This window comes from Canis lupus, chromosome 1, assembly GCF_011100685.1.
Source record: "Canis lupus familiaris isolate Mischka breed German Shepherd chromosome 1, alternate assembly UU_Cfam_GSD_1.0, whole genome shotgun sequence".
Taxonomy (NCBI): Eukaryota; Metazoa; Chordata; class Mammalia; order Carnivora; family Canidae; genus Canis; species Canis lupus.
In genome coordinates, this window is record NC_049222.1 from 114,736,024 (window position 1) to 114,756,936 (window position 20,913).

Genomic DNA, 20,913 nt, shown 5'->3' on the forward strand with positions numbered 1-20,913 from the left:
GCCCCGAGGTGGCGGGCGCCGCGCGGCCGAGCCGGTCCCCGAGGGGCGCCCCCTGCAGGCGGGCTCGGCTCCACGGCGGGGCGCCCTGGGCCGCGGTTCGCGCCGCCCTCGGCCGCGGGGTCCCGGGCACACTCGGCGCCCCGGTCGCGGCGGGCGCGTTGGGCGTGCGGGAATGCCGGCCGTCGGGGCGCTTCGGGCCTGGCGAGGAGGCCCGGCCTGACCCCGGCCTCGCCCCGCAGGAGGAGGCCACGCTGAGCTGGCGGCCGCGCAACTGCTCCTTCCGCCCGAGGAGGGATCCTCCGCGGCCCTGGGTGAGGCGGCCGAGCCGTCGCGGGGGCCCGTGGGGGGCGGCGCGGGCCGGGGCCGCGGCCTGTCTGACTCCCGGCCGCCCCCCGCAGTCGTGCGCGCGCCTCCGCCGGGTGGCCCGGGGCCTGGAGGACGCCCAGGCCGTGCTGAGCCGCCTGCGGAGCCCCGAGAGGTTGCCCGGCACCGGCCCGACCCTGGAGCTGCTGGCGGCCGCGCGGCGGGACGTGGGGGCCTGCGTGAGTGCCGCCCGCGCCCCCGGCCCCTCGGGCCCTCCCCGCTCGCTGCGCGCCCCCGGGGCCTCCGCGCCCTCCGGCCTCCGGGCCCCCGCATCCCCCCGCATCCCCCGCATCCCCCCGCGCCTCCGCGACCCCGCGCCTCTGCGCCCTCCGGCCCCCGCATCCCCCCGCATCCCCCCGCATCCCCCGCGCCCCCCGCGCCTCCGCGCCCCCGGGCCCGGCCCGCCCGCTTGGCCAGTCTGTTCCCCGGTCACGGCTCGCGTGGTCTCGGTGTCCCCCGATCCCGGCTTCGGTGTGCGGCCGGGAGGGCCACGGGGCAGCGTGCCAGGGACCCTGGGTCCTTCGGCGTCTCCATGTCCCTCCTGCTCCGCCCGCAGCTCGAGCTGGCCCGGCCAGGCTCCCGGGGCAAGTCCGTGCGGCCACCGAGGAGGCGTCCCCAGAGGCGGAGAGCTGTGAGTGGCGCGGGCGGGGAGCGGTTCGACTGCAGGCGGGACCGCGCGGCTGCGACGGGGCTGGGCGCGCAGGCCGGGAGGGCGAGCAGGGGGGGCACCTCGTCCGAGAGGGAATTCCTGGCTCAGCCCCCGCTCCGCCTCCTTCCCGGGCTCAGGACTCGCCTCGGTGCCACGAAGCCAGCGTGATCTTCAACCTCCTGCGCCTGCTCACGAGGGACCTGAGGCTGGTGGCGGACTCCCGGCCTTGTCTCTGACCCCCGCGGTGGCGCCGCCGGCCCGGAGCTCTGCAGGCAGGGGTCTGAGGTCGCGGCCCTCTGGTGGACGGAGTGGGGGCGGGGCCGGGGGCGGGGGCGGGGGCGGGCGTCTGGGCCAGTGGGCGCCGAGGCGGCTGGGGCGGCTCTCAGGTGCGCTGGCCGGACCTCGACCCGCCTGCACGGGGTACAAGAGGTGCGGGCACTTTCCCAGGACCAGACGGAGTTCTCCGGGATGCAGCCTATCTCCGTGGGTCGAGCTGCCCTACGATCTTCCAGACGCCAGGTGTGGCTGGAAGAGACTCGAGTCTGGAGTCTGCCTTGATCACTGACCCCCTCGTACTAGGGACAAGTTTCTACTCTGCGGTTACCAGAACCCCAGAGCCCTTCCTCCAGGACAGGTCCCACCTCGGATTTGAACTTTCAACTCCCAGTTTGAGACTGTACGAATCTGTGACTCTTGAATCTCCCCAGTGGGGAGGCCACATATATCCCTGAGGGATTTGGTAGTAAAAGGTCCTAAAGCCCTTAAATTATTATTTTTTTTCGATTGTTACTTATGCATGTCTTGTATTTGCAAGTTCCTGTGTATATCTGCCATTCTGTCTGCTGGTGTTAAGTTATTGCCAGTTATTAAATATTACCACATTTGCGTTGGTGTTTCCCCTGTGACCATTTTGGGGTGCACTGTTCAGTAAAAATGCTGAGCCAGGAAATTCTGGTGACTTGAATTTCTGTTCTGACCTTGTCATTTAATTTTGGAGTAACTCTGGGCACATTGCGTCTCTCTGAGCCTTGGTTTTCTCATCTCTACAATGACAGTATCGTACTGTCCTTGCACATGAGTAATGTACATTGAAATAGTGTTTATAAAGCTTCCAGGTGAGGTCATAGTGTGGTCTTAATAAGTGGTCTCCATTAAATAACCACACACACACATAAGTACAGAAACAATTGTACTTTTTTAACTCGTCCAGATTTGTGGGCTGGCAATCTTTGCAGCTAACTGCGTGCCTCATTCTCAAGGTCACACAGCTAGTGAGGGTTAGAACCAGGTCTGAATGCTAGACCCTTTAGTTCCAGAGCCTATGCCTTTAGCCACCCCGCTGAACTATCTTTCCAAGAAAAACAAGTACGGAGGCACTTGGGTGGCTCAGTCCTTGAGCCTTGGATTCTTGATTTTAGCTCAGGTCATGATCTCAGGGTTGTGAGATCGAGCCTGAGTCCAGCTCCACACTGGGCATGGAGCCTACTTAAGATTCTCTCTCTCTGGGCAGCCTGGGTGGCTCAGCGGTTTAGCGCTGGCTTCAGCCCAGGGCCTGATCCTGGAGACCCCAGATCGAGTCCCGCTTCAGGCTTCCTGCCTGCTTCTCCCTCTGCCTGTGTCTCTGTGTCTCTCATGAATAAATAAATAAAATATATTTAAAAAAAAGATTATCTCTCTCCCTTTCCTTGTGTCACCAACCCACCCCGATAAAAAAGGAAAAGAAAAAAAAAATGAAAGAAAGACAAGTATGAAGTTTAGGAATTTTGAGATGAGATGTCAGTTTTCAGAATTCACTCTTGATGTAATGTTTTCTCCCCCGAGGTTGACAGAAATGGACAGGTGCACTGGTAGGTGAGTTGGGTACATCCCCACTCTTGGTTTTGAAACATTTTTATATGTCAGAGCTCAAAGATTTTCCCAACTGAGGACTTCCGTCTACCCTGTCTCTGGAATTATGAATGAGGGAAAGAAGGGGTTCAAGTGAGGGTCAGTGTCAAAAAGGACTCAACACATTCTGTCCAAAAAATTCATCACCTCCAGGTCCAGAAGATCTAGCGACACAAGGCCAGAGGCTGCAATGGCTACTGTCAAGGTGCCAGACAAAATTCCTTAAAATTCTGCCCTTATCACTTACTTGGCTGTGTGACCTTGGGCAGATCTCTTAACCTCTCTGAGTCCCCAGGTTACTACTTCTTTGCAATGTAGGCAGAGCACAGTATGTGCTTGGTGTTAACATGGGCATTCAATTCTACATTGCGGCAAAACCCCCTTGACCAGGTGAGACACTAAAACAAAACGGGGTGTCTCTGTTTCCCTTTTGCACTGACTGTTGCCTTTATCTAGAAGGCTCCTCCCTCAGATCTTCACATAGCTCCCTGCCTCATTTCCTGTAGACTTTGCTCCAACGTCATTTTCTTAGGTCACCTCATTAATACAAACTCCTTCCTGCACGCTGCTCTCATTCCTGCATTATTTCCCCCCATTTTCTGTTTCCTGACATAATACATGCCATGTGCTCCCCAGCCCCGCACCCCGCACCCCACAACACTGTCACTCTTCCCTAGTAATGAGCTCTGTGAAGGATTGTTTTATGTTGGGGGATCCCTGGGTGGCTCAGTGGTTGAGCGCCTGCCTCCGGCCCACGGCGTAATCCCAGAGTCCCAGGATCGATTCCCTCATCGGGCTCCCTCATGGAGCCTGCTTCTCCCTCTGCCTGTGTCTCTCATGAATAAATAAATAAAATCTTTTTTTTTTTTAAAGGATTGTTTTATGTTTGTTTGTTCTCCGTGCTCAATTCCTGGCACTTTGGTCAGCACCTGACAATGTGCCGGCTGAGAAAGTACTCGGGGAATACATGAAAGCACTTGTCACAACTGAGCCTCCCTTGGGGTCCTGGGGCACAGCCCAATTCCTTAGCAGAGCATCATATTCCTGGGTCCTTCCTGTTCCTGGACAATGAAAGATGTTCGCGGAGGCTGTCCCCCTCCCCTGTTCTCTGTCAATAGCAGGTGGGGACAGGTGGGGAAGAGCTGGTGTCCGCTCTTAGTTCTTGAGTGTTTTGCCTTTCCGATCCCCTCTTCCTGCACCCAGCAGGCTTCCCTGTCCCTTACACAGCCTCCCTCTTGCAAGTTCCAAGTTCCAAGGTGCCTCTTCCCTCCCCTGCCTGCTTTATGAGGGCAAACCGCGGAAAGGCAAGTGCCTCTGTGCCCTCCCACCCGAGGCTGACTCTAGCCCCTTGCGGGGCACCGGGACGCCTCGTGGCGTGGCCACCGCTGCCCCAGCCCTGAGGATTCATCTTCAGAACTCACCTTCGCGTGGGCAAACACTGAACCAGAGTCCAGTTTCTCTTTCGCTCCAGTTGCTCAGCCGGCTCTGGGCTTCCCCAGCCCGGGGCCTCCCCTGGTGGTGGCTGTCAAGCTCGGGTTGTGTTTTCACTTTTCCTACATCAGCTGGAATTGCCTACCTGTCCAGGTTAAAAGCTGCGCCATGGGGCCCAGGCATGAATTCCATCGCAAACAGAGCTGGAAGTTCAGAGACGCAGACGGAGCAGTCAGCTGCGACCCAGGAGGAGACACTGAAGTCAGAGACGCCAAACGAGACCAGGCGAGGACTCTGGTGACAGTGTCAGAGGGGACATCTGGATTCCACTATCCGCTGAAGGAGACCAGGGTCCAAGAATGAAGCTGGGTGAGCCCCTCCTCACAGTCCCCAACCCTCACCTACCCAGAGGAGGCAAGCATCCTCGCCGTCCGCACCTGATGCTCCCTAACCCCTCACCTGTGGGTCCTTCCATCACAGATACGGCTGTGGGCTGTGTGCTGGTGCTGACAGCTGTGGTGCTGACGGCGACGGGAGCAGTTCCTTTCCCCAAGCCCCTTGGGGTCCTCGCAGATGCACGGGGCTGCCACTTGGCCCAGTTCCAGTCTCTGTCCCCACAAGAGCTGCAGGCCTTCAAGAGGGCCAAGGACACCTTTGTGAGTCTCCCTCTGCCCCACCTGCTGGGGGCCAGGCTCCACCTCTGCCTCTCTGGGTTACCATGCTGCACCCCCCCAAAGGGGGACCTGCCCCCTTCCCTCACCAGGCTAACCTCCCCCAGTCCCGCAGCGGGCAGACTCCTGTCCTCCTGCGGTGGAGGTGCCTCTATCACCTTCTGCACGTTAACCTGGGCTCCTGCTGTTGTTAACATCACCCAGTCCTACTGGGGTGGGCTTCTCCCCTCTGTCCCTCCTGCTGGGGGCTGACCTCCGCCTGTCCTCTCCAGGAAGAGTCGCTTTCCCAGAAGGCTTGGAGCTGCCGCCCCCGACTCTTCCCCAGGACCTGGGACCTGCAGCAGCTGAAGGTGAGGGCACAGCCAGGCCTGCCCCTACCCTTGCCTGGTCCCGATCCTCTGGCTCCTTAGGTGGCCCCTCCACCTTCTTCTCACTTGTCCCTCTCTCCTCATCCTCCCCTCCAGCACCACATCCTGCTTTGAGCACCTTGGCTGTACCCTCTCACCTGTCCCCTGGCTGTCACTCTTACCTGTCCCTTGCTCAGGCCTCCCCACCTGTTCTCTCCTGTGTGCAACTCTCATCTGTCTCTGTCTCCTGTCCTCAGGTGTGGGAGCGCCCCATGGCCTTGGAGGCTGAGCTGGCCTTGACACTGAAGGTCCTGGAGGCCATGGCTGACTCGTCCCTGGGGGACATCCTGGACCAGCCCCTTCACACGCTGCGCCACATCCACTCCGAGCTCCAGGCCTGTGTGAGTGCTCAGGGCACCTGGGCCCTGTCTATGGCTTCTGGGCATAGGGGACCTCACCCCGCCACCCCAGGCTCTGCCTCACACGCCACTCGCCTCTGCCACAGGTCCCAGCTCAGCCCCCAGCTCAGCCCCCAGCAGGCTCCCGGCCCCGAGGCCGCCTCCACCACTGGCTGCAGCGCCTCCATGATGCCCCAGAGAAGGTGACCAGGGAGTGACCTGTATCTGGGGACAACTGGGATCCCAGATGATAGGCAGCCACTGACCCAGCCCTTCCTCCCCACAGGAATCCCTCGGCTGCCTGGAAGCCTCTGTCATGTTCAACGTCTTCCGCCTCCTCACCCGGGACCTGAAATGTGTGGCCAGTGGAGACCTGTGTGTGTGATCCCCGAGACACTCCTGCACCCTGTCCTGACATCCTAGATATTATTTATACATACATCGACAACTTTTCTTAATGTATTGCCAGCAAATCATTATTTATATACTTATGTGTGTGAATTCTCAAACTTGGAACCAATGAAATGTTTATTTTTCTACTTTGTATAAAAATTGTGCAAATAAAAAAAATGAGGAAAAAATGCTCCTTGTGGTGTGGGACTGTGTGTTTGCATGGACTGTTTTTTTTTTTTAAGATTTTATTTATTTATTCATGAGAGACACAGAGACAGAGAGAGAGGCAGAGACACAGGCAGAGGGAGAAGCAGGCTCCATGCAGGGAGCCTGACGTGGGACTCGATCCCGGGTCTCCAGGATCACGCCCTGGGCCGAAGGCGGCGCTAGACCGCTGAGCCACCCGGGCTGCCCTGGACTGGGTTTTTAAGGGGTTTTGTTTTTGGTTTTCTGGTGCCCTAACAAATTACCACAAACTTAGCATCTCCAAATAAGACAGACCTTGTATTCCTGCGAGTCAGAAATCCAGGTGGGCTCTGTAGTTTCTCTGCTGTGGGTCTCACAAGGCTGAACAAAGTGCGGCTGGCCGGATTCTTAATTGGGGAGTTCTGGGAAGAATCTCTTTCCAAGCTCATTCAAGTTGTTGGCAGAATCTGTTCCTTGCAGTTGCAAGACACAGGTCCCTGTTCTCTTTTGACGTTGTGAGCGTCTATCCTTAGCTCGTGGTGGCCTCTTTCTGGTCTTGGCACAGGAGATCCTACAGTCTCAGAGCCAGCAACAGCGTGGCAAATCCTTCTCATGCTTGGAATCTCTCTGACTTCCCCCTTCTGCCACATTTCTCTCTACCTCCAGCCCAAGAAAGCTCTCTGCTTTTCAGGACTCATTGTTTAGATTGGGCCTAGTAGGATAATCCAGGGTAATTTCCGTATTTTAAAATCCATAACCCCTAATCCCATCTGCAAAGTCCCTTTGTCATGTAGCATAAGTAGCCACAGATTCCAGGGGTCGCGGTGGGCATCTTTGGGGGGGGCCACTGTCCAGCCTACCACAGTATGTGTGTGATTGTGTGCGTGTGTGTTCTCTCTGCGGGCATGGGAGGGGAATCACATGGATGCATTTTATTATAAACAAAAGTTATATTAACTAAAATGCCTTAATAAGAACATTTGTCATTGTACTTGGTGTTGGGGTCCATGTGAAACTGTGCTGTCCCGTATGGTTCCTGGGTTACACACAGCTATGGATGACTTCAAATGTAGCTAGTGTGAGCTGAGCTGTGCTCTAAGTATAAAATATACTGCAGAAATTGAGGAATATTGATTGATTGGTTGACTGATTTGATTTAATTATTTGACACAGAGAGAGAGAGAGAGAGAGCACAAGCAGGGGGAGCTGCAGGCAGAGGGAGAAGGAGAAGCAGCCTCCTCTTTACACAAGGAGCCCGATGCGAAGCTCCATCACAGAACCTGGAGATCATGACCTGAGCCAAAGGCGGACACTTAACTGACTGAGCCACCCAGGTGCTGCTGCAATTTTTATTTAAAAAAATTTTTTTTTCAAAAAAAATTTTTTTTTTCAGATGGTGCCTGCCCAGTTTCTCCACTGTAAAGTTACTATTTTCTCTTTGTAACAAGTGAGTGTGTGGGGAGGCTTTGAGACTAGGTCAATGCGTATTCCCTCTTGAACTCTGACCTGTTCGTGTTAGCATTCATCGATGGTGCTTGTCTGGCTGTTACAATCAGGACAGTTACAACTGGCCATTCTCTTTCTATGTTTATTACCTGGCATTCTACTGTCAGGAAGAGCTTTGCTCTTCTCCTTCATTTATATATTTACCAGTCAATTTATATCAGCACAGACTCATGACTTCTGATTTTACTCAGTAGATTGCAATTCTTTACTCTTATATGTTTTGATGTTCTAGTTGTCCCAGATCAGGTCAATGGAAACACTTTCAAGAGGGCGCCTATATCCTTTTGTATGTCCCTATCATTCTCTGAGCACCACCTTGCTTTCTGGATTAAGATTTTAAAAAAATATTTATTTATTTGTTTATTTTAGAGACAGGGGAGGGTCAGAGGGAGAGGGAGAGAGGGAAAAGCAGACTCTGCGCTGAGCACAGAACCCAATGCGGCAGTGCTCAATCTCACGACCCTGAGATCATGACCTGAATTGAAATCAAGAGTCAGATGCCTGGGACACCTGGATGGCTCAGTGGTTGAGCATCTGCCTTCCACTTGGGGTGTGGTCCCAGGATCGAGTCCCGCAAGGGGCTCCTTGGGTGGAGCCTGCTTCTCCCTCTGCCTGTGTCTCTGTCTCTCACAAATAAATAAAATCTTTAAAAAAAGATTTGGATGCCTAACTGACTGAGTCATCCAGGTACCCCTGAAATAAGATTTTTAATGGTTTTTGCCCTGCTCCAGTTCTACAAAGAACCATTTCTCCAAGAAGATGTGGTTACTTCCAGTGGAGAACAGTATGTAGAGACCAAGATGCGGGTGCTAGGTAGGCTGACTGCTACAGGAATACCATTGGTTCTACTCTATCCAAGGGCAGAGCTAGGGAATAGATGGATGTATGTACAGAATTTTTGTTAACCATAAAAGGCTAAAATATCAGTAATAGTTTTTACACTAATTATCTGTTGAAATTATATTTTAGATATATTCTTTTTCATTTCATATATTGCACATATTTATTGTTCATATACTATTTCATATATTTCTTTTTTACATTTTATTTTATTTTTTTTTAATTTTTATTTATTTATGATAGTCACAGAGAGAGAGAGAGAGAGGCACAGAGACATAGGCAGAGGGAGAAGCAGGCTCCACGCACCGGGAGCCTGATGTGGGATTCGATCCCGGGTCTCCAGGATCGCGCCCTGGGCCAAAGGCAGGCTCCAAACCGCTGCGCCACCCAGGGATCCCTCTTTTTTACATTTTAAATGTGGCTACTAGAAAATTCGAAATCACATATGTGGCTCACATAACACTTGTACTGAGCAGTGCTGGTTTTGAGGGCATGATGTCGTAGTGGTTCTAGGCTCTTACCATCTGGCTGCTCCTCCATCCTTAGTGTATCAGTACTGGCTCACCTCATGGTCATAATATGGGTGCCACAGATCCAGCCATCACACAATCACCTAATTGGTCCAAAAGCAAGAGTGGTAAAGATTCCACCTAATTGTATCTATATTTATTCTCTCTTTCTTCCTTTACTTAGAGAACCTGAGTTTTAAGTGGATTCAAGAGTGTTCTACCAAAGACAACATTTCCCAGCCTTCCCTGCACCTGAGGCAGTTGGTGTTGCTTGATATATGTGAGTGAAAGTGATCTGAGCACCTTATGAGTCACTCTCTTAAAGGAAATAGGAATACCCATCTCTTCTCCTTTCTCTTTTCCTGCTGAATGTCAGCAATGAGAGAAGCTGTCTTATTTTGCCTTCAGTCTTCCAGGATATTTTCAGTGGATGTAGAATCCTGTATTGACGGGACGCCTGGGTGGCTTAGCCGTTGGGTGTCTGCCTTTGGCTCAGGGCGTGGTCCCAGGATCCTGGGATTGAGTCCAGTACTGGGCTTCCTGCATAGGGCCTGCTTTTCTTTCTGCCTGTGTCTCTGCCTCTCTTTCTCTGTGTGTCTCTCATTAATAATAATTTTAAAAATCTTTAAAAATAGAATCCTGTATTGACAGCCCTTTTTTCTTCCAGCACTTTAAAGCTTCAGATAAATTATATATAGACTTAGGTCCTTCCTTTCTGGAGCTCCCTCCATATTGGGATTTCTTCTTTCAATTTCTAACTGCTCTGGAAACCCCAAACTCTGGTGTCTGACATCTCAAGTTAATGACTATGGTTTTCTGTTGAGTTCTAGCTGTCCCTTGCCACATGGACAGAGGTGCATCTGCAGGGGGAAGAGCTGTATGAATTTAGCTCTCACACACTGTGTTCCAGTTTTTTAAAGGTTGAGTCCTCTCCAGCTTAAGCCTGCTCCTGGTTTCTTTCAAATGTTGTTTTTAATTTTTTAAATTTAATTTCTTTTTTTATTTTGGGAAGGGGAAGGGCAGAGGGAAAGAGAGAATTCCTAAGAAAGTTCCATGCCCAGTGCAGAGCCCAACATGGGGCTTGATCTCTCGAGCCTAAGATCATAAACCTGGCCGAAATTAAGAGTAAGGTACCTAGCCTATTGAGGTGCCCAGGTGCCCCTATATATTTTTTATTTTTTAATATATATTTTTTTGTTTTAAAAAGATTTACGTGGGATGCCTGGGTGGCTCAGCAGTTGAACATCTGCCTTCGGCTCAGGGCATGATCCCAGAGTCCTGGGATTGAGTCCCACATCTGGCATCCCATGGGGAGCCTGCTTCTCCTTCTGCCTACATCTCTGCCTCTCTTTCTGTGTGTTTCTCATGAGGAAATAAATAAAAAATGTTTTTAGGGCTGCCCTGTTGGCTCAGCGGTTTAGCGCCGCCTTCAGTTCAGGTCGAGATCCTGGAGACCTGGGATGGAGTCCCATGTCGGGCTTCCTGAATGGAGCCTGCTTCTCCCTCTGCCTGTGTCTCTGCCTCTCTCTGTGTGTGTGTGTGTCTCATGAATAAATAAATAAAATCTTTAAAAAATATTTTTAAAAAGATTTATTTACTTATTTGGGAGGGGGGTGAGGGAGTGGCAGAGGGAGAGAGTCCCAAGCAGACTCCGTGCTGAACACAGAGCCCGACCCAAGGCTCGATCTGGCAACCCCAAGATTGCAACCTGAGCTGAAGCCAAGAGTCAGACACTTAACCAACAGTGCCACTCAAGCACTCCAAATAGTGCTTTTTTAAAAAATCATTTTGTCCAGAGTTGCTGGTTGTTTTGTTCAGAGTTGGTAATTGTCGTCTGTGTAGAAAGTAATAAGTACTTCCTCATCTGTCCCTGCCCCATCCTGCTCTCTTTCTGGTTCCTCCCTCAGGTGAGTGATTCCAACTGGGGTCTCTCCTATGGCTGCAGACACATGTCAGCTGGGATTTGATTGATCTGAAGGTTTGGCTGAGTTGGATGCCATTGGTGGCTCACTTATACGGCTGGCTATGAGCTCAGCCAGGAGTGCTGATCAGAGCATCTGAAAGTGGCTTCTCCACAGGATTCAGACTTCTCCCAGCACTGCAGTCCCTGAGCAGCTGAACTTCTTACAAGAGAGTTGGCTGCCCTCCAAGCACTGTTTAAGGGACAGGAAGTGAACGCTGAAGGCTAGTTAAGGGCTATGTCCAGAAATGACACTATATTCTATTGGTCTCAGCTGTCTCAGGCCCTGTCCAGATTTGAGATGTCAGTGAAAAATAAAACTCACTCTTGATGGTGGAGTGGCAATGTCACATTGCAGTAGAGTATGTGGGATAGAGATATTCCTGGGAAATACAATTTGACCACTATCGACATGATCCCAATCTCTTTCCCTCCATACAATACTCTAAGTGTTTATGATGCTGTGTGGTTGAATGTGAGTATCTGCCCAGAATCCATGGCTGCCCAGTGTCCAGAGGAGTAAAAAAACCCTGACACGTTCAGAGGTTTTTATCTAACACTAGTGTTTGGGGAATAAGGAGACAGCTTAGCATCACTCTCCATGGTCCTGAATCTGTGTGATTTCTCCTGCCCAAAGCCATGCAGGAGAATGGTCTGACTCTATCAAGACACACACATATGTTGTGTGTTCTTTGTTTTGTCAATGTTGACAAAAATTGACATGACATATGATAATAGAAAAAGGAACCATTCTGTTTTATAACAATAGCAAAAAGGTAGTGAAAGATCACAGTGGAACCAGTTGTATTTTAAGCACTGCCCAAGGGAAAGAAAGTCCTTAAATTAACACAATAGTCCTATGCTGTAGGTACTATTATCAGCACACATTTTAAGTCCAGGAAAGGTGAGGAACAAAGAGATAAATTCCCCACTCCATGCTACACAGATAGTAAGTTAGGATTGGAAACAAATTATTATTTTTTTAAAAAGATTTTATTTATTCATGAGATACACAGACAGAGAGGCAGAGACAGGCAGGGGGAGAAGCAGGCTTTCTCGGGGGGGGGGGGGCTGATGTGGGACTCTATCCTGGGACTCTGGGATCATGCCCTGAGCTGAAGGCAGACACTCAACTGCTGAGCTACTCAGCCATCCCTGAAACAAATGATTCTTGACAGAGTCCATACTTTTTTTTTTGAGAAAAAGAGAGAGCTCACATGGTGGGGGGAGGAGCAGAGTGTGAGAGAGAATGCTGATCATGGAGCCTGATGAGGGGCGTAATCCTACGACACTAAGATAATGACCTGAGCTGAAATCAAGAGTTGGATGCTCAACTGACTGAACCACCCATGCGTGCCCAGAGTTTGGTTTTAAGTAGCATTCTCAAAAGTAACAAATCTTCACAGCTTTTGCTTTTCCCTGCTTTCTTGATGAAAATTTGGCAGAAGAAATAAAACCCTCACTTTTATATTTAATTTACATCATTCATGTACTAATGATAGTTTTAGAATTATAGACATTTTTGCTTTATGATTTTTGTGGTTTAATAGGGAAGATGGTCCTGTGCTCACCCCATCAATAATTTTCTGATATTTAACTACTCCCACACCGGCCACATCCAGGCTGGTGATAATGTAGAGGAGAGAAAGAAGGGAGAGACCAGGAGAAAAGAAATGAAAGGAGAGATTCCAGTGAACTGAACCAGATTTGCCATAAAGCTAACAAAGTTTACCTTCAGTTGGGTTCCCTGGAAATAGAGTATGAGATAACAACTTCCAAGCAGACGTTTTCCTGGGGAGGAGTCTAGGGAGATAGACCTATAAGGGAGTGTGCAGAGTAAGATTGGGAAGAGGGCGAAGCTAACTCACAACACACTTGAAAACGAGGTCTCAATTTATCCTACAGGGAACTCTGGAGATGGGAAGGCCCCTTGGAATTATTCCAAACTGACATAAGGAGTTCGGGTCTTTCTATTTCCATATTAGTCAGTTATTGGTTATGGGCTCACCCCCTGGAACTGGAGCATAAACATACACTAGGCAGTTCCCAGTGGGTGAGGAAATTCCTATGGAAGGACGTGACTGTGCACTCTCAGCAGCTTGGCTCTGATCACCACAGTGTCCACTACTGTCCACCCTTTGCATTACTCCGATTTGTTTGCTCCGTGTACTCAGTTTGTTGCACCTGGGAATAGCTTTTCCAAGGTTGTGGCTGATCTGGTCTTCTGGAGGAAATTAAAAAAGGAAGGTTTAGTGTGATGATCTACATGCCCACTTCTGCAGCTCGTCACAAGAAAGTTACTGATACTCATTATTCCCTCTTGTGCCACACATCATGCCTTCATCCTCAACTGGTACTTCCACTGGCTTGGGTGGATGACCCAGATACTTACCCCAGAGTGGTATGGGGCCTTTGCTACCATGACCTGCTCAGTCTGTTGCTCTTGTCTGCCTATTCATTTTTCCTCATTAAAATTGGTCAACAGAGGGACGCCTGGGTGGCTCAGCAGTTGAGTGTCTGCCTTTGGCTCAGGGCATGATCCTGAGGGTTCCAGGATCGAGTTCCACGTTGGGCTCCCTGCATGGAGCCTGCTTCTCCTTCTGCCTGTGTCTCTGCCTCTATGTCACTCATGAATAAATAAATAAATAATATTTTTAAAAATTGGTCAACAGAGTGACTAAAGATGCCCCAATGGATCACCTGAGTGCTAAACATATACTTCCCATCTCCATTGTGCGGCCAGGTCAATCTCCTCCACCAAGGTGTTGATCCCTTCTCTTGTTCATTGATCTCTTGGCAGAAGAGCAGTAACTGGGTGACAGTCAGAGCTTAAGGTTCAGTGGGATTTTTGCTGTGTTCCAGGTGGAAAGGACTCCTCACTGGGAACAAGGACCTCTCAACTTACAGAGCCTAAATTTTTCTAGTAGGAATCACCATTTTCCAAGGTGGGTCAGTGGAAATGATGGTAAGCAGTGCTATCTTGTCATTCACTCCTTGGTTCCCAGACTCATTTTTCCACCCACTGGGGACCCAACACCATTTGGCGATGGTTGATTTAAGGCATACACTGCAAACTCTGCAATGGCTGTACTTCCTTTGTTATAAAGTCCTTTGATACATGGTGCTGATATGCAGGATCCTGTGCTGGTGGATCTGAGTTCAGAAATTCCTCAGATGGTAGTTCTTGTTGAGGCCTTGAGGTCAGAAAAGGCAAACTCTTGGCTGGGTTTCCCAGTCCAGATGAATCACTGTGCACTCCAGGGTGGAAGAGATCCAATGTAGTCAGCTTGCTGCCAAGTGGTAGGTTGGTGTTCTTAGCAAGTGGTGCTTCTGGCTAGCAGGCTAGACATTTGGTAGTGGCGTTATCCAGATCAGTTTTGATGAACAGGAGCTCATGCTTTTGGGCCCCGACCATGGCTTTCATCCTGCCACAATGACTGTTCCATTCATATGCTTGTGGTACCAAAGCTGGGGAGGCTGATGACAGAGACTGCTGATGTCAATTGGCCAAGTCGTTATTTCTCCTTGGTTGATTAGTGTCACTTCTGTAGTAGATGCTCTCTGGTGGCATTTACATTATACTATGTGTCCACTCCCATATGTCTATCCATATCTTTCTATCCTAAATGTCCTCATCTGGGATCACTTCATCTTTTTCAGGCCAATTTCAAGCTGCTGACCAAGTATCAGGGCCATTTGTTAGTGCTTGCAAGTCTGTGTATAATCACTTTGGGCTACTTCTCCACATAGTGGATGAGAAGCTTTGCCCTCCAGAGCTCTTCCTATTGATAAGATTTCCTGTCACCTCCACCTTTCAGGGTCACTCTTGAATGGGCTGTAGTGGAACAGAAGTGTTTTCTTCTTAGCCCCACATACTGAGCCAACCCATTCATGGACCAAGCTTAGCCTCTTTCATCATTATCAGCCAGTCATAAAGGACCCTCTGCCATGCAGCCATACGTGTGAACAGAGGAATAGGCAGTGATGCACCAGTGACAGATGACCTGGAAACTTGGCCTGCTAGTTCGTGAAGCAGACTTGTAATCTGGCCCCTGCCTGTCCCTGATCTTAGATGTACTGCTTCTGTCTTATAACAAATGGCTGCTTGGATCACCCGGCCTTATGATTTGGTGGGTCAGACAGCTCATAATTGGTCACTTGATGTCTCGAGGCCCTGCACTTCCTGTCCACTGTGACCCAGCAGCATGCCGGGCACTGCTTCATGAATGGGGTGTACTTTGTTGTAGATGCCCTGACCTTGCTCCAGAACCCTAATGGACTCCCATTGTGATTCTCTGATTGAAGTTTGTGTAAATGCCACAAGAGGTCTTTTCTTACCACAGATACCTTAAGTTCCATAGGGTCTATTGGGTCATACACTTCAAGTGACAGAGGGGCTCACACCATAGCTTGGACCTGCTACAGAGGGCTTTTCTGTTCTGTACTCCACTCAGAGCTGACACTGTTCCATGTTTGTGGCTTGGAGCATTATTCCCATATGCTATCTGCTGAGCCCAAACATACCTAACCAGCTTTGTGCCTTTTTCTTAGCAGAAGTGTGAGTTGCAGTGGTTTATTTTGAAGGGGGTGTCCTGACATATTTCAGGCTACTGGACCCCTCAAGACTAGGAGGTACCTGAAACTTTGAAGGGTTTCTCCTCCATCCTCGGGAGGATATCTTCCAATGTACTTGTCACTTCTTCCTCTTACAATCTGATTAGCATGTTGCTGTCGAAGAGTGAGCCAACATGACGTTCTGTGTCCAGATGGCCCAGGTCCTTGCAGTTAATGTTATGGCAGAGGGTAGGACGGCTAACATATCCCTAGGGCCAGATTAAATGTGCATCTTGGCCACCCTGAGTAAATGCGACCCGCCTCTGATCCTCCTTCCCATAAGGGACAGAGGGATTGTGTTTGCCAGGGCAATCACTACATATCACATAGTGAGGCTGTGTTAATTCTCTCTGGCAAAGATATCCTGTCCAGCACAGCAGCTGCAATTTGGGCTACTATTTGATTAAATTTGTACATCCACTGTCATCCACCATGATCCAGATAGTTTTTGAAGGGGTCAGGCAAGTGAATGAAATGAGAGTATGATGGGGACTACCACTCTAGTATTTTTCATGTCTTTGAGGATGGCATAGATCTCTGCCATGCCTTTGGGGATGTGATGATTTTTCAAAAAATTATGATGACTGTGATGGGAAGGGGCCAGTTTCAGAGGCTTCTATTTGGCCTTTCCCCATTATAATAGCTCTGGGAAGGACACCTGGGTCAGGACTCCATTTATCATCTGCCTCCATATGCCCCCTTAACTCTAATGGAAGGGCTAGAATGGCACTCTGGGTCCCCAACATCAATATTAATTCAGATCCTGTGTTCAACAGTGATCAAAAGGTCTGAGTTTTCACCTTTAACCAGTGACTGTTAACCAAGGTAATTGCCATTAGCAATGGTTTCCAGTAAATGTTTAACAACTGGCTTTCTGAGAAGAAAAGCTCTAATTTGTAGATTTTCCAAATTCTATTATGTAAATACTATTGGCTGATTTCAAGCTGCCAACATGGCATCCCCTGCACAGAGTTTGGAAGAGCTGTCCAGCAGGACATCATTATATAGTATTTCTACATAGGAATAAAAGTCAAAGTATTTTACTTTCCTAGGGTTGTCATAACAAAGTCCCACAAACTGTATGACTTAAAATAGCAGAAATGTGTTGTCTCACAGTTCTGAAGGTTGGAGGTCCAAAATCAAGGTATCAGCAGGGCCATGCAGGTTTCCATCTGAAAACCTGTAGAGGACAATCCTTCCTCATCTTTTCCAGCTGCCAGAGTTTGCCAGCAATCCTTGGCATTCCTTGCGTGCACCACTGTGATCTCCCGTGGCCATATTCCCCCTTTGTGTCTCTTCTTACTCTTTTTATAAGCTTACCGGTCATATTGGATTTGGGCCAAAACTAATGACCTCATCTTAACTAATAACGTCTGCAATGATCCTATTTCCAAATAAGGTCGCATCCTCAGGACCAGGGGGTTAGGTTTTCCATATGTCTTTTTGAGGGATGCAATTCAACTCATAATATAAATTACCTCAAGAGCATAGATAAAATGTGATAAAATAAACAAGAAGTGATCTATGAGTATTTATTACTTTCTTCAGTCAGATTTTAAAGATTTATTTATTTATTTATTTATTTATTTATTTATTTATTTATTTATTGGTTTTTTGAGAGAGTGAGTGAGAGCATGAGTAGGGGGGAGGGGCAGAGGGAGAGGGAGAAGCAGGCTTCCTGCTGAGCAGGGAGCCTGAAGTGGGGCTTAATCCCAGGACCCCAGGATCACAACCTGAGTCAAAGGCAAACGCTGAACCAGCTGAGCCACCTAGGTACCCCTATGTTGGTAAGATTTTAAATTGTGAGTTTATATAATTTCATATTTTTAATGGCTTTGCTTAACAACAGACTTAAAAATTTTCTGAAGATTTAAAAATTGGCTCTGGTGAGTTGGTAGAAACCACACCATGGGTTGTGAGTCCCCTTGCGGAAGGACTGGAGAGATCACTAAGGGACACACTTGCCGTAGCATTGCAAGCTCATTATTCATGGTGGCGGGGGGCTAGCCTCCTCTGCAGTTGGGATCTGAAGATGGATTTGGGTCTGGAAACTGGGTCAGGGAACATGATTTTTTATTAGGGCATCTGCCCTCAGCCTCTGGATCATCCTGGATCATCAATCCTAAAATGTTCTGATTGTATAAATTAAGAAGTACTCATACTGGCTGCCATATATCTTCCCTCTTAGAGCTTTCTGTTCTACCAAAACTTTCCGGTGCTCATTGTGGTTTGGGCTCACTGGCTGCTGAACCAACATGGTGGCTCATTGCAATAATGGTATCCACCATCGTTATCAGGGGGCCCAGGTTCTGAAGGCCTCCCCAACCATCAGACCTGGACCCTGGTCTGGCTTTCTGGGTGATACCAATACACCTTCTCACTGTGGAAAGCAGTGTCATTTGGGCACCACTCCCACTGACCACATCATCAGGTGGGTTTCCACATCACCACTCCCACTGACCACATCATCAGCTGGAATCTAACTCACATTAGATTCTCATGTAATATATCCACTCCTGTATGGCCTTGGAGCCTTTTGATACTAGTCTCCTGTCATTTCTATAAACATACAGCATGCCTTCACATTTTTCAGGCATACTAACCCCACTTCCCAGATTCCTTGCTGCGATGTTAAATCCATTATCATGGGAAAATATTCGGATATTGATAAACAACTACATTGTCTTGTAAGCATTTGTCTCATTAGAAGTCTCTGCTTGATCTTCAAGCTTCTCTGCGCATCTGCTCAGATATCCTCATTCTAAGTCTTCAGGTCCCACAGTGGCACAGATGACTTCCCACATTGGCACAGGTGACTCCTGGGGCTGGGTAGTCAACTTTCCCTGAATCTCCACAACTCTTAGGAAGATCTCCGGAGTCTGCCTTCCATTTCATCTGCTACCAAGGCAGAATCTGGCTTTAAAATCCTGCCTTGAGTTGGTGATTCATCATCTGAGCCTGTCATTATGGCTCAGGATACTTCCTCTTTCACCAGTACCTCATCCTTGTCATCACACGTAAAAATTTTAACTATTGCACTGCTAAGCGTGGTAGGGGTCTGCACACCCCACCTGCAACTAGAAATGGGTCCTCATTGCCAGCCAACCAGCAAGTGTCCCCATTCCAAAAGCCCATTGCTGAGTCTGCTTGGTAAGACCACTTTTGATGCAAGTGGCCATAGATTAGATTTTCTGGAACACTCTTGGAAGGAATTGCACTCTGGAGGCTTACTGGGGAGGGCACCTTGGGGGGTGCACCTGAAAGAATATAAGGAAAGTGGGACTGTGGGGGGCAAGGTGTCCTGCAGTGTGGTTCTACAGAGATGTTAGCCCATCCTACAGAGGGGTCTGCAGCTGAAATGGCCCTTCAGAGTTGTTCCAAATTGCAGCTGGGATCCAGGCTTTGGTATCTCTATGTCAGTTGACCATTGGCCATGGCCAGTACCTTAGGAGGGGGACTAATTTTGAGACAAGGCAGTTCCTTGCAGCTGACAGCACTTTCTTCAAGAGCCAGGAGCCACCGGCAGCTGCATTCCTAGCAGCGAGGGCCTGAGTGTGCAAGTTCTGAAGAAGGGATCTGGGTGGAGCATCACCGTATCCACAACACAGCCTAAGATTCAGGGCCTCATCTTTGCATGGCCCTTCCCAGTCTGGGCTGGGGCCTTCTCCACTGGTTCACATGGTCACATGCTTTTGTAAAATAAACAAAATAAAATCTTTCCCCAATTGCTTTCCTTTTTTAAATTGAGATAAAATTGACATTATGTTAATTTCAAGTATACAACTTAATGATTTGATATTTGTATATATAATGAAACAATCACCTCAATTCCTCATCATTCATACTTATAACTTTCTGGGATGGAGTCCTGCATTGGGCTCCCTGTAGAGAGCCTGCTTCTCCCTCTGCCTTTGTTTCTGCCTCTTTCTCTGTGTGTCTCATGAATAAATAAATAAAATCTTTTTAAAAAATCTACTCTAAAAAAACCCTACTCTCTCAGTAATTTGCAAATATTCAATATTTCAATATCGTATTATTAGCTATAGTTACTGTCTATCACATCCTCAATAGTTATTTATTTTATAACTGGAAATTTGTACCTTTTGATCACCTTCACCCACCTTGGCCACTCCCATCTCCCTGCCTGCTTCTGGCAACCGTCAGTCTGTTTTCTGTGTCTATGAGTTGTTTAGTTTTTGTGGGTTTTTTTTTTAAAGCTTCTACTTATAAGTGAGATCATACGGTGTTTGTCTTTCTTGGGCTTATTTCACTAACTATAATGCCCTCAAGGTCCATCCATGTTATCACAAATGGCAAGATTCCCTATGCTTTTATGGCTGAATAATATTCCATTGTTATATAGATACCATACCTTCTGTATCCATTCATCCATTGATGGATGCTTAGGTTGTTTCCATGTCTTGGCTATTGAATAATGCTGCAATGAACCCAAGGGTGCATGTATCTTTTGAGATAGTGTTTTCTTTTTCTTTGGATAAATACACAAAAGTGCAATTGCTGCATCATATAGTAGTTTTATTTTTAATTTTTTGAGGAACCCTCAAAAACCCACTGTTTTCCATAGTGGCTACATTCATTCATTTTTTTCAAAAGGAGCCCCTAAACAGTGTGAGCTTGAAGCCCCACTAACCCTGGCTCTGCCTCTGTAAGAACAACTCCAAGCAGTCAATTCATACTGAAAAGAGCTTGCACAAAGGCTGAGCTGCTGTAACAAAAAGACCCTCAACCAGTGGATGAAAAAAAAGACCCCACAGAAGTATAATGCTCTTTCACCTTACAGCCCCAAGGGGAGTGGTCCAGTTGGCAGGATGCCTCTACTCAGTCTTCCAGGGGCCCATTTTTTCCACTCTATCATCCCCAAGGGCAGGCATTCTTACCCATTTTCACGCATTGGACCTCATGACAGACTTGCAAAGCTTCTCAAAATAAAAGAAAATGCAGAGGACAAAGAAATCCAATTTTTATTGTAATGCAGTTATCAAAATATTTTTTAAAACTGTGATGTAGTAATTTATGTGTTTCTTCACTAAGGCTTTAAATAAAAAGTCACTTGTGGCAGCTTTAATAGCTACTTTAACTTAAAAGTAGAGATAAGCATAAATAATATTGCAAGATGGCCTTGGAAAATAATGTAATAA

General features: G+C 48.6%; 1 protein-coding gene across 1 annotated transcript; it reads left to right on the forward strand.

Annotated features, from left to right (window-relative positions):
- The first annotated feature begins 4,689 nt into the window (after positions 1-4,689).
- IFNL3 (interferon lambda 3) lies at positions 4,690-6,131 on the forward strand. Its single transcript, XM_038525556.1, has 6 exons — positions 4,690-4,699; positions 4,811-4,986; positions 5,274-5,351; positions 5,606-5,749; positions 5,854-5,949; positions 6,033-6,131. Exons 1-6 carry the CDS (start codon positions 4,690-4,692, stop codon positions 6,129-6,131), a joined length of 603 nt encoding a protein of 200 aa, XP_038381484.1.
- Positions 6,132-20,913: the final 14,782 nt, after the last annotated feature.

Excerpts from the sequence above, each read along its gene's own strand:
- IFNL3 (XM_038525556.1), top strand. Across the intron at positions 4,987-5,273 it reads AGAGGGCCAAGGACACCTTT|GAAGAGTCGCTTTCCCAGAA; the intron begins GTGAGTCTCCCT and ends TGTCCTCTCCAG. Across the intron at positions 5,750-5,853 it reads ACTCCGAGCTCCAGGCCTGT|GTCCCAGCTCAGCCCCCAGC; the intron begins GTGAGTGCTCAG and ends CCTCTGCCACAG.